Here is a 14,052-nt window from a genome sequence, read left to right on the forward strand (position 1 = left end):
GGACACCATCCGTTATCGCATTAGGCTCATGCCCGGATGTTGTCAGGCATGCATGCAAGCACATGGAGGCCATACAAGCTTATGAGTACCATTTTGAGTTGCTAAAATAAAATTTCAGCAAAATGGGACTAACCTGCTGCATCATTTTATTCACTTTGATTCTCAAGGTCTCTTTGAATTTAGCCCTCTGTAGATTAATGATTTTCTTTTCCATCAAACGATGTGGCATCCTTTTGTTCCCAACACATTACCCAAACCATAGCAGTATAGATATCCAGCCTGATAATTTTTTTTCCCCATTGAGATCTGATGTGTTTTCAAAGTGTTCCTTTTATTTTTTTTTTTGAGCTATGTATATTCCAGCCATTATTGGACATTAGGTACTCAGTACCCATTGGCTCAGTACAGTTTTTTCATTCAGGTATCATCAGGCCACACCACTCCATTTTATTTGGGAACCCCTTGTGCAATCCAGAAGAAACTTAAACACCACGCTGGAGGCTCCTTTCTGGATCTTGCTCGCTTGCTCTAGCTTGCATACAGAAAGCCTCAGCCGTCAAAGTTTAGAGAAGTTTCTGGATTACCTTACCTTGGAAGTGTAATGCATAGGAATCTAGAGAAAAATGTCTAGGGTCAATGAGATTGTGTGCATCAGAACTGCTTCTTTTTGCCATACTATTCAATAGGAATGCAAAGGCAGGTTGATACAGCTTAAAAGGTCAAATGCAGGTCATTAGGTGGTCAAATACACCTGCCAATGAATTTTGAATGATCTTAAACAGATCCTAAATCAGATTGAATGCACCTGGAAGCAAGCTACATTTGCCTAATCTACAAAAGCCCAACGTCTAACAACACAGAATTACAAAGCACTCAGTTCAGGAAGCTGACTTTAGACACCATTCACTTGGAAGTTTTGCCATGCTGTAAATCCCAGCGGCAGGAATTTACAGATTCCTGCTGTTGGGATTGATAGTTGTGTACAGACAGCACTTTTTGCATCCAGCTGCGGTAACCTCATTTTACCCCTAGCTTTGCAAAAGTAGCTGCAGCAGCCAATAGCTATCCGCACGCAGCTGTCAATCCCAGCAGTCAGAATTAGCAGATTTCTACCACTGGATATGCAGTGTGGCAAAATGCCTATGCGAATGGTGCCTAATCTACCACTTTCTGTAGAGTCTGGCTCCAGAAGACTAGGGTTGGTGTGCATTTTTAAGAAGTCTTCTAAATACTTTGATTAGGCTGCACAGAGTATAACTGGAGGCTTTCAACAGCACAGACAGGGGATCCTAACCCTTCCCCCCTACAAAAAGCTTTGGCTAAATTTTCTTTTTGAAGTTGGCAGCTGCATTCATTACATAGAGGAAATTCAAACCAATACACAGAACACACCGGTTTTGTTTCACTACAATTTTTATTATACTAAAAATGTTTAAAAATGACAAGTTTTGTTTCCTAAAAAAGTTGTAAATGGACCAAAAGTGAAGAGTTCTCATAATTTATCCAGAAGAACTGCAAGTGAAACATGCATTGCCTGCAAGTAGGAGACTTTCAAGAGGTAATGTAACACAGTGTGCTCGTTGATAAAACAATGGTACTAAGTTTAGTGGCAGGGTCAAAGTCCATGTCCTCAAGAGGACTGTATGGTCCCATAGCAGCCAAATTCTCCCTTCCATTCTGTCATTTGCTAGTGTTGACTTTGGGCCAGTGGATCTCAACTCCAGTCCTCAGGACCCACTAACAGGCCAGATTACAAGTATCACCTTGGGGAGATGCAGACTAGAATACTGCAATCACTGAGCAGCAAAATATATCACCTGTGATGCATTTCAGTGATCTTGCAAAACCTGGCCTCTTAGTGTGTCTCGAGGCCCGGAGTAGAGAACCATTGCTTTGGGCTAATCAAGATGATTGCCAAGGGCAAGAATCAGTTCTCATCTTAAGCATGATGAGCTGGCCAAAATTCAAGTGGCCCTGTTGGCCCCCCCTCCTGCTTCATGTCGTTCAACTGAAAAATCAAAGCAGTTGAGCGGAAAATAGTCAGAGGGAAAGCAACAACATCCAATCCGGAGTGGTGGGCACAGGAATCCCTCACCAGTGTGGAAATATCCATCCAGAGTTCCATGAGCAACTGAAGGCAAGTTGCTGAAGGTATTCACACACCTACAGGTTGTGAATAGCAGTGTCACTTCCTTTTAGCATTATTTAGTATGGCAGGGATATTTCAATTACAAAAAGACTGATTATTGGCAGAATCAATTCCCATATACAACGGTTTGGCTTAAAGTGGAAGCTCTGCACCCGCAACTACCACCATTTGGCACTTTTCGTTTTGGGTGGGGTAAGAGTGGGTACCTGGTTTTGACAGGTTACCACTTCCTGGTAAGATTGCCACACAGCAATCTGTCATTTCTGGCCCCTCCCTTGCTGCCTTCTGGGACACACAGGTCCAAGAAGACAGCAGGATCATTCAGAAAGCACAACGCAACTCGTGCATTCGCAGTAGGAAATAGGCTGTGAAGCCACAAGGCTTCACTTCCTGTTTCCCTTACTACAGCTGCCAGGGCCTACACCCAAAGATTGACGAATTGGCTTGAGGTGCCCACATCGCAGGATCCCTGGACAAGTAAGTGTTCTTATAATAAAAGTCAGCAGTTACAGTCTTTGTAGCTGCTGCCTTACTTTTTTTTTTTTTACAGACCGAAACTTCTCTTTAGGGTAAACTTTAAGCAAGGTTCTCAAAATCGTCACAAAACCCAACTTAGAACCATTTTAGGTCATAAGCTGACCTCTGCCACTTGTGTAACCCAACATTTAAATTTCAAATTCCACCTTACAATTTTTTTTTTTTTTTTTTAGCGATGAGTGGGGCTGGCTGGGATAACATTACTTTTCCATAGATAATGCAAATAGCAAATTTCCCTCATCATCCTCACTGAAACTATGCCCTTACAGAGTCCTCTTGTGCCAAACGCTGTGTCCTGCCTTATTCACTTCTGTGAAGCAACTTTTCCATTATATTATGGCGGTGAGCTGTGCACACAAAAAAAAATAAAATGTGTGTAATTGTATACAATTATATATACATACTGCATATTATTTAGCAATGATTACTGTAGTAATGTGACTGGTTCTTCCCCCCCCAGTGTCAAAAATGTCAGTTAGGGGTCCGATCTGTCCACCGCAATGTCGCATTCCCACTAAAAATTAGTAAAAATAAATAAAAATGAGAAATCTTTCCCGTAGTTTGTAGGTGCGGTAACTATTGCGTTTTTTTTTTTTTTTTACCAAAAATATGTAGCAGAATACAAATTTAACTAAAATTATGAAAAAAATTAGATTTTTTTTTCTTATTGGTAATGTCAAAGCAGAAAGTAAAAAATAGTTTTTAATTTCCAGAATTGTCACTTTGTTTATAGCGCAATAAATAAAAATCGCAGAGGTAATCAAATACCACCAAAAGAAAGCTATTTGTGGGGGAAAAAAAAAAAAACACAAGACATGAATTGTATTTGGGTACAGCGTTGTACAGTGAAGGAAGAATGCCCGGGTCTCCCGGGGGGATGGGAGACCCGGGCGAGCCACGGAAGGCGGTGAGAGGGACGTCCCCTCACGCTCTTTGGAATGACAGCCGAGTGGCTTCTCAGCCGCTTCGGTTGTAATTAACAGATAGCCGGCCGTCGGTTATGGACACCGGTACCGGGGTGATGTCTCTAGCTGCAGGCATCACCCTTCTACATGCACTTTCCCAAAATATCAATAAATCAAAAGGCCAATTCCGATATACCGGGGGAAAGTGTATATCGACCCTCGATATATCAGCTTTGCTGATAATCGGTCGATCCCCAATTATAAACAGCCCTATCCAACATAATATGTCCAAGCCTGAAAACCTTGGGTCCCCACTAAGAACACCAGACATTTTTCATGGCACCCTACCAATCCCATTATACATATTATGTTATGTATACATATTATTACACTTTCTTCCTCCAAGGCAATGCATGTAGCACTACAAACCCTACAGTAGACACTGTAGAGCACATACAGTCCTTTATGGGTGGTTCAGGAATAGCTTGATTGGAATATAAATACAGTATCAATTCAAAAACAGACATAGCTGGTAAAATTTAACAAAGCAATAAGCTTTATCATGAACTAACTCTACAAGTGACCCCTGTCGCCATTGATATGGAATGCATTTATATTAGCAAGAATCCACTTTTAAAGGCCACAGCCAGCTGGCTATGGATGTAGGTGCAGACCGCTGTAAAACAGCTTAATCTTCCAGATCCATGGTATGAGTTTCATCATTAACAATCTGCCAAATCTTCAAGCATGTACCATAGTTACAGCCAAATCTTCAAGCATGTACCATAGTTACATCAAGTACAAGATTGGAGCTTCATGTTAAAAAACACAGCCAGATTTGTGTGTCTCACAGTACCATCTACAGGCACAAATGGGGTACTGCAGCCAGTAACCAAAAGCACTAAAATTGACAGTCTCTTGCTAACTGCCTAATGTAAACACTGAGAGACCGACCTATAAAAATTGTAGGTTTGCCATTTTAAATTATTGATTCACGCAGTTTTGCGTACTAAACCACTCTGGGCAATTTCCTTCACTAATTTTTGTTTTCTAAATCTATGTGATTTCAACCATTGATCAAAATTTCACACTTTTTTTTTTAGCAGCTGCATGAGGAAAACTAAGGGCAATTATTTTTTTATTTCTAAACAAGCACCTAAAACGGTCAATATAAATAATATACATTAACAGCTCAAGACAGCTTTGCTCATATTTCAAAAGCTGGACAGCTACAGTCTGATTCGGGAAAAAATTATACATTAAGAGTTATGTTGTATAAGAACATAACTTTCAATTAATGTCTAAGGCAACCTCGTCCTAGATGGTAAAATCTGCTGAGCATAATCTGACTGGTTGGAAAAGCTTAAAACTGTCATAATTCTTTCATCTTCTACTGCAACCTGTCAGCTATATCAGGTATGATATAGGGTTTGGGATCTGATGTATTATCAGAAGCAAATATAAGACAGCAAGGGGAGAGGGGTGACCATAGCCAGGAAGAGATGACAAGATAACCCTATATACATATAATGAAAAAAAAAAAATGTTTACCCAAATTACAAGAAAGTAAGCCAGTGGCCACTTGTTCTTTACAATCTGTTCCAAATTACCAACTGTCCTTAACTATATATACACATCATTGTCATGCAGACTGTTCTATCTCCTTGCTGAAAACAGCAGTAGCTCTCTTGCTTGGGAATGTGGTGCTTCTTTATCTAGCATCACTCTCAGGCCAGCGCCTAGGCCTTAATACACTTATTACACCATACAGACCGCACACATATCCTTAGGTGGGCATGCGTAGACACTACAATTTAGGGGCCTTTCACACAGGCTGTCCGATCAGATCTGCCTGTCAGTTTTTCAGGCAGACCTGATCAGACCCCCCAGTCTCCCCAATGGAGCGGCGGATGTCGCTATCCGAACCTGTCCGCAAAATCCAGACCAGGGATTCCCAAACTACAAATCCCATGAGGCATTGTAAAACTCTTGACATTCTCATCCATGACTAGGCATGTTGGGAATTGTAGTTCCTGAACAACTGGTGGGCCTTAGTTTGGGAATCCCTGATCCAGACAGATAGTGGTCCTATTTTTCATCCGTCAGGCGGTCCGTTTCCATCAGATTTCCCCATAGAGGAGAGCGGGACTGTGTGCTCTGCACAGCAGAGCTGACAGGACCTGTCATCTGCCTGCTCAGCACATTGATCCCCCGCTGAGCAGGCTAAATTCGTTCCACAGAGGCACCCGTGTGAAAGGGACCTTAGTTTAAAGAAAGAAAGAAAGAAAAAAAAAAAAAAAAAAAACGGGTGCTAGGCTAAGTTTACATTTTTATCCTACATCAGCAACCCTAAAGGCTCCCTTTCTAGGAACTGCCTTCCACATAACAGGAAAGAAAATACTATTGCATTTACCCTTTTAACAAAGCAGAAAGCCACAGTTAGACTGTGAATGCTTCCTTCATGTATGGAATTGTCATTTGTAGGATATACCATCTTTAAATAACCTAACATCTGTGTTTTGTCATCACTCACTGGGACTAAGCAGAAGGCCTCTCTAACACTTCTCCCCATAGAAATTACTAAAACACTGTCAGGTGTGTAAACCTATAGAAGGTTGTGGTGGACAGGGCTCAGTGTGCTATCACTATAGGCAGTTTCCTGGTCAACTGCCACTTCTCCTCCCTCTTCACTTTTGCAACGCTGCAGCTCTGGCTCCATAAGGTAGCCAGAATCCTCCTCACTTGTACCCACAGCAGTATCCAAGCCTGCATTAGAATCCTCATTGCCACTTCCAATGTGTACTCTTGCTCGTTTCTCGGTGGCCAGCTTTGTAGGTACAGAGCTGCTCTTCTCTGCCAGATTAGCAAAGTCTTCGTCTCTGTGACTGGTAGTGCTAGTCGTTTTCTCTTTTTCATCCTCCATTTTTAAAGATGAAACTCCACCTTGGGTAGCCATGCGATTCTTTGCAGCTTTGTATCTCTGTAAATGTAAATTTAAAGATTAATATGAAAACGATTGTGGTTGCTCTAGAGGGTATCCAGTGCTAACATTCCTTCTGTCTGGGGCTTGAAGTAACCTGGCTCCTAAATGGTTCTATGTATAAAGCCTTTAGAGGTTTTCACGAACAGTTGTGTCTTGCGCAAGTCAGTGATTTGAAAGTGGAAAATGTATATTCCAATCAGTAATGCATGTCGAAGAACAACTTTGTCTTGGTTTGCCAAGTAGCCAGTAAACCTGACTCTGTACTTTAAAATTTTAAAAGGTTCTTTAGTTGGGAGTGTATATTTAAAAAGTCCCTCCTTTAGCTTCATAAGCGAAGATCTTCTTAATATGTGTTGGTGGCTATATCATGGTCATAGTGCTGGGAGCTACCCTACGATTTGGACATTTGGCTGTAATTTAAAATCTCCTAATCCTACACAGCTATACATGGCACGGGGGAGCTCTAGGTACAGATTGCTAACTGCAAGCTGGTTGATTTCAAACCAAACCATTGTTATGCATTCCTTTATTTGTTAGGGTGAACCTATCCTCAAATATATCTTCTCTAGCCTTTAGAGCAGGGATCCTCAAACTACGGCCCTCCAGCTGTTGCGGAACTACAAATCCCATGAGGCATTGTAAAACTGACATGCACAGACATGATGGGAATTGTAGTCCCTGAACAACTGAAGAGCCATAGTTTGAAGACCCCTGCTTTAGAGGGACACAGGATTTCAAAGACTGTTGAGGTATACTGCTGCCTACAGGCCACCGGCAAACAAAATCCAATCTATATACAAGGGGAATGCCACACTCCCCACCTGACCAGAGAGCAAGTATAGATGGTAAAAGTAGCCTCAACCAGAACTGCTTCGCAAACCACAGCCCCTGATGTGTTTGCCCCACCCGCTGGGTTTTAGTCATGGAGGACCTCAAAAGGATGTCTTTTCTCTACTTAAAGTTGCCTGAGCTGGTCTCTAAAACACAACAAACCAGATCAGCGTTTCCTAAAAAATAGCTTCAGGTGCTGTACCTAGACCTGCTAGATTGGATGGCATCTGTGGCAATATCTGGAATATGAACTTTGGGCCCTGGGGTCTGCATTGTGGCGCTTTACAGACTTAGTTAGCTATGGAGCACTTTCAGGATCCAGAGCCATGGCACAGAACTAGGTTTAACCCAGTTAGCTTTAACTCACTTAATGAGTAGGCTCCATGAGCATAGTGCTAGGAGCTACCCTACTATTTGGACCTTTGGGTGCAATTTGAATTTACCACTTTTCATCAAAAGGAGGAACTGTGCGGGGACATCAGCTAGGCTTTCTTTCCTGCGAAATCCAGCATTGAAGCACCATCACACAGCTCTGACTTCAAGAGACAGATTCATCCTCTGTTCCCTGCCTACACCCTCCTGCTACCCACAGTCCATTAATTCGTATTCAAGGCCTTGCCGTACAACATATTGGATCCTAGACACATTGGAAACAGTTCAACTGTAGTGGGTGCCCCCACTGCAGCAGATGCTGACTGATTGCAGAGGTAATAAACATGCTTCCATACATTCCCCTACCAAACCCTTAGGAGATTGGCCTGTAGAATTAGTGGCCCCTGAGCCTTCAACCACCACATCTCGGTCTGATGCAGAGGACCCTAAACGAATGTTACACGCATGGTCTCAAGGATCATCAGGTCAACTCGATCATTATCTCGATATGAAAGTGCTTCTCATGATTCTGGTGGAGGTTCAGGTCTCTTCTGATGCCAGCTTTGGACATAAGGTTCATCAGGCAGCCCCCAGTTAGGTTGTTTTGTTCTGGGCCCGTTAGTGTTTGTTGCCTACCCTTTAGTTGGATGTGTTTAGACAGCAGTCTATGGCTTTCTGTGGCCCTCACTAAACTCTAAAGACATTTGGATTATTTTACTTGTAATAACCATTGCTTGTAGTTATAAAAGTATAAGTTAATCTTTAAATATTAAAAAAAAAAAAGAGCACTTTTTTTGCAGGTATATAAAGAAAAGTGCCTTTATTACTTTTCAACACAGAAGCCAGTAAAGAATTGCACCCAAGATCAGCAGAGCACAGGTGCAATGCCAGGGTCCTGCAGACTCAATACACTGTCTGCCCATACCGTAGATACAGGAAGGCAGTTACTGAATTGCAATAAGAAGCAATTAACTACGAGGATGCTCACCAGCGCCCTTGTAGTTTCATTGAGAACTACAAGCCCTTAGCCGCAGAGACCAGCAATACGTGTAGTTGATTCTTTTACAGAACTCTGAATAAATGCAGCAGCCATGTGGGCAGAGCCCCGCAGTCTTTAAACTCTGACAGCAGGTACAAATCTCCCACCTGCTGGCACCGAGGGGGGGGAGGGGGTCTTTAACATGTTTCACCCTGAACAACATGTTCCAAAGGTGAACTTTGCCATTAATCGAGGGACAAAAGCCTCACCCATATGTGTCTATGGTCATGCTCTTGGTACTGCTTTTTCGTAAAAGTGAGGAATGCTGGGAGTAGGATAGGTTTACTGTGCTGGCACTGTTTTCTGCCAGTGTCAAAATCCTCCTGTATGCAGCAGTATATCCCAACAATAAGGATTTCTGTGTCACTCAAACTATAAGAAAATCCCTTTTTTATGCTAAATTCATGGCAAGTAAGGTAGAAGCCTAACACTTACAGTATGTACTTCTCAAACAGATCACACAAAATTGGCATGCTGCCACCATCTTTGTTAAATCATTATCCACAGACACACAATCATGTAAATATAAAAATACCAATTCAAAATGTTTTATGTGCTTGTTCTTGTTTTTTTTTTTTATGGAGAGAGACTGAGGAAATGCAACCCTTTGCCTGCAGCAAACTGATGACACTCTCCCAGGAGGCTCCTCTTAAGGCTAGGCACAGTTATTTGACTAGAGCTAGAGGAATGTCCTTATGATAAAAAACACTTAAATTGTACTGTCGCTATATACAGCAATATTCCCAGGTAGTTTTCACTTTAACTATCGAATCACTTGTTAGAACTCTGGCTCCTTTCACACCTGCAGCAGTGCTCATCATGCCCCTGTGATGAGTCGGTTTTCAGCAAATCATGAGAGGAGATCTGCAGACAGTCAGGAGGCACTACTGCCTCCTTATTCTTTTTCTTCTACTGGCAAACAGGGATTTTGCTCTTCAGTGTGGTCTCCTTCACTGCCATTAGGGAGGGGAGGGAAGTCTCACAGGTGGTACAGCCTGACAAATTTGGCATGTTGAGCTAGAATAACTACACAATTGAAGCAAAGTGGATGGTCAAACTGAATCAACCACCCGTTTTTGCTGGCCTTTGACTCATGGTATTATTGGGCAGATGGCTGCTTACAATATATATGTTGTATTCAATTTTATTTAGTGGCAAATAATTTTTATCTCCTTTCAAATAATGCATTTTTAGCGTTCCCATTTAAAGCTTAGTTTTAGTGTAGCCAAATTTAAAAACCTAACAATCAGCACAAATTACAGTCAGTAGGAGGTGTCCCCTGTGTGGATTCCTCTTTCCCCTGCCGCTGTAAATCGCCCAATGCAGTGAGGATTAATAAAAGTAAGGAGTTGTCGCAGGCTCTCATCAAGAGAGCCAGACTATGCTCACCTTTTCCACCTAGCTCTGCCATACATAGAAACCCTTGTACAGCTTCTATAAATGAAAAAAGGATCTCTGAACGCAGAATAGGTAGACGACTGATTGGACTTAGTGGGCCTATCAGTCATCCACCGATACTCTGTTTAGAGATTAGGTTTCATTCAATGAATCATGCAGCAAAGCGGATAGGGCAGGCATAGATGGGCTCTCTTGTAAGCCAGTAACAGCCCTTTAGCTGTATAAACTAGAGAGATCGACCGATTAACGGCAAAGCCGATATATCGAGGGCCGTTATGCACTTTCCCCGATATATTGGAATCGGCCCCTGAGGTTACCGCAAATTGCCTGTAACGGATTGATGCCTGCAGCTAGAGGCATTACCCCGGTACCGGCGTCCATAGCTGAAGGTCGGCTGTCTTGTAATGACAACTGATGCGGCTGAGAAGCCGCTCGGCTGTCATTAAAAGGAGCGGGAGGGGACGTCCATCCCCCTCCACTCCCGCGGCTCGCCTGGGTCTCCCATCCCACCGGGAGAACCCGGGCAACCAGCCTGAACGGCCGCCTAAGACCCGATCAAAGACGCGCAGGCTCTGATCGGGTCTCCATGTAAAAACCCAGAAGTGATGTCATGACATCACTTCCGAAATTTCCGGGTACTCTGCGCCAGATTTAAAAAAAATTACAGCATTCAAAACAGCCAAACTTGGCTTTTTGAATGCTTTTAAGTGCAGAGGAGGGGTTTTGGGTCTTTTAAGCCCACAGATCCCTCCACAAGAGTACCTGTCAAGTAAAAAAAATAAAAAACATTTTTTAAATGTATGAAGATATTGACCCATATCGGCCGATACCGATATGCAATGGCCAAAATATCGGTATAGGCAACGAATAACCGATATCGGTCGATCCCTAGTATAAACCCCCACATTAGAAGATGATGAGCTACACACTTAAGCTTTTAAGTTTGGAGACGATGCCAATGATATGGCAATTGTAACCAGGAAGCTAAAATGGCACTATTCCCTTTGCTGAAATTTCTGAAGGCAAGGGAGAGTTACCTACCCCCTCTAAAAAAAAAGTCACATATTAGGACCTGAATAATCAAGGTCATTACTATGCAATTTCCTTTTTCAATGTACGATGGATTACAGCTCATTTATATAAAAGGGAGTGAATAGGCTTATGGGTTTGCCCATATTTATCAGATCTCCAACTTTTGCTCACTGCCCTAAAAGTCACAGCTGATTGCTAATTATGAATCCACTCCTATTAGACTCACTCAGCACAGGGGCACAGAAACAAACAGGGATATTATAAAATGTATATATTTTACTTATATTTTCCTAATGTTATTAAACCATTCTTGATGTTCTCACTAAATACTATCTATCCATGTATGATGACCCATAGTATTTTATTCCAGTAAGGTTCATTATGGACTGGGCAGGTGGGCAATCCAGATAACTTGCATCACAATAGTAGTTTTAAGTTATATTATCCAGGACCATCTGGTCAAAAGCCTATGATATGTACTTTAAGGATTATTTTTTTTTTTTTTCTTACATTTTCCTTTAAGCTGTACTAGCATTGGCAGTGCCAAATACAACTAACTGCTCTAGGCTTTTAATGACAGTCAGATTTGTGCTGCATTTGATTCTACTTGCCAGGATCAAGAGATGTGGGGGGGAAGACTCTTATTCTTGATAACATCTGGCTTCACAATTTGCAACAAAAAGCTATTAAATTCAGGGAGCAGATGCTGCAGGATGTTGGGGAGATAAGCCAGAAGACAGATGACCAGGAAAATAAGGATGGATGAAACAGTGATCTAGAGTCATAGCTAAGGACACCAGGTAGGGTGATTATGTGACAGTGAAAAACGCAGAGAGAGTGAGCGTGTCAAAACAAAACAGAAGCCAGGCCATGCAATAGGAGAAGGGTCTAACCTGGATGTTCTGAAAATGCACCAAGGACTTGCAGTGTGTGAGCCGGGCAGCAGAGTCACTAGGATAGAATTTGTGACACAGCCTGCAGAGAGAACCCTCGACGGGGACCATATAATCCAGGCCTGTGAAACGGGAGGGCAAATCACAGAATGGATATCAAAAGGGGAAACATAAAAGAAAGAACAGAGAAGAAAGAATGTTACAGGAACCAGATAGGAGGGGGTAGGAGAAGATGAGGGAATGGATGGATGTTTCACAGACAACACAGAATACATAGAACTAAGAGCAGACTTTCCTACAGGTGTAGTGATCAGAGAAAAGATCCAGAGGGAAACAGACAATCATGGACAAACTCAATGCAACTTAAAAGCAGAAGGAAGAAAGCAATGCTGATGGCGTTTAGCGTCTCCTGACTACGGCACTTGGTGTGGACCTTCAATCCCGCCACGGCGGCACCCAAAATACTAACGACGCGTGGTGAGCAGTCCTAGGACTTACCATAGGTGGTGTCTGGATTGTATTCCTCTTCCTTGCAGTCAGCACCCCGGTCCTCTCCCTGTACCTGCACAACAACAGTACATTAAAATTTGTCTGTTTTTTACTTCTATACAGAGAACAGCTTATGACAAATCGTATTTAGGAAATTTGTAAGAAATAGAAATGTGCATTTAATTGCTTGCACTTTGCAAATAAATAAAATAGGATTACAAAAAAAAAAAAAAAAAAAGTACATCATAAGCAGGGTAGTAGATCTAATGATCAGATCAAAAATGTCCACCTAAACGTAATCACTTAATACAGTCAACCAGAGGCCATATACTGCAAATCCTTCTGCCAGATACCAAAAAAAAAAAAAGTGTGGCACTGGCTCCCATGGTGAAACGGAGGGAGGCTGCAGAGAAATTGCTGCCACAGAGGTTGTCCCAGGAAATGCATTTTTATGTCCTATGCAGGTATGGGTCATGGTGCACTTCTAAATAGAACATCCAAGAAACAAACTGAAGAGGTCTACAAGCGCTCTTGGCATAACACTATTAGCAGCAAACAAAAGGCTATCCAGTAAGAAGTATTTGTTTTTAGCCTTTGCATTGCTGCTAAAAAAAAGTATTAGTCTGGGCAACCTTTTTTTGATGGCTGATAAAAATTTCTACATCCACAACAGTGAGCTGGATGGAGAAATCTTTCCTGTTGTGCCATTGCATTCTGACAATGGGGACTCCTCCACTGTCAAAATACACTGATCAGTGCTGCAGCATCTAGTTTGACGAAAGTAGATATTTTAAACTGTGGGAACCACCATAGATGGATCAAAATTCAGGCTTAATTGATTCAGCTGTTATTTGGGTATAAGGGTCCTTTCACACGGGCGATCCGATCTGCCTGTCAGTTTTTCAGGCGGACCTGATCGGATGCTCCATGCATCCCTATGGGGCAGCGGGTGTCAGTGGAAACATCTCTGCTGACACCCGCTGCTATCTGCTTCCGATCCTGTCCGTGAAATACAGACAGATGGAAACCCTATTTTCAATCCGTCTGGCGGATCGGATGAGAACAGACAGGCGGTCCACTCTCATCCGATCTCCCCATAGAGGACAGCAGGGATCTGACAGCTCTGTCTCTGCACAGAGCGGAGAAGGCGCTGTCATCCGCCTGCTCAGCGGGGATCGGCTGATCCATCCCCGCTGAGCAGAGAACGGACCTCGGATGGCGCACCGTGTGAAAGGACCCTAAGAGCCAACTACACATGTGCTTTGAGGGTTATGATTAAGCAAGTTGGTTCATGAAACATGTTAACCTAGCTGCCTTTGTCCTTCTGTATTATGGATATTTGAGGTCATACATGGGATTTGATCAAATAAAGCATTGAATTTTCTGAAAACCAGAGTGCAATCATCTCTCTTGCTCATATCTTC

The 14,052-nt window shown here is 42.4% G+C and overlaps 1 protein-coding gene across 2 annotated transcripts in view; it reads right to left on the bottom strand.

Moving 5' to 3' along the window:
- Positions 1 to 5,982: 5,982 nt before the first annotated feature.
- Positions 5,983 to 14,052, bottom strand: part of CIZ1 (CDKN1A interacting zinc finger protein 1) — a 63,803-nt gene continuing 55,733 nt past the window's right edge. For both annotated transcript variants that reach the window (XM_082263679.1, XM_082263678.1), the window contains exons 14-16: positions 12,638 to 12,701; positions 12,140 to 12,261; positions 5,983 to 6,571 (exon numbers count right to left, since the gene is read on the bottom strand). In XM_082263679.1, the coding sequence (XP_082119805.1) occupies positions 6,197 to 6,571; positions 12,140 to 12,261; positions 12,638 to 12,701 (561 nt within the window). In that variant the 3' untranslated portion in view covers positions 5,983 to 6,196. The remainder of the gene's footprint in view (positions 6,572 to 12,139; positions 12,262 to 12,637; positions 12,702 to 14,052) is intronic.

This window comes from Pelophylax lessonae (assembly GCF_965119305.1).
Source record: "Pelophylax lessonae genome assembly, chromosome: 7".
Classification (NCBI taxonomy): domain Eukaryota; kingdom Metazoa; phylum Chordata; class Amphibia; order Anura; family Ranidae; genus Pelophylax; species Pelophylax lessonae.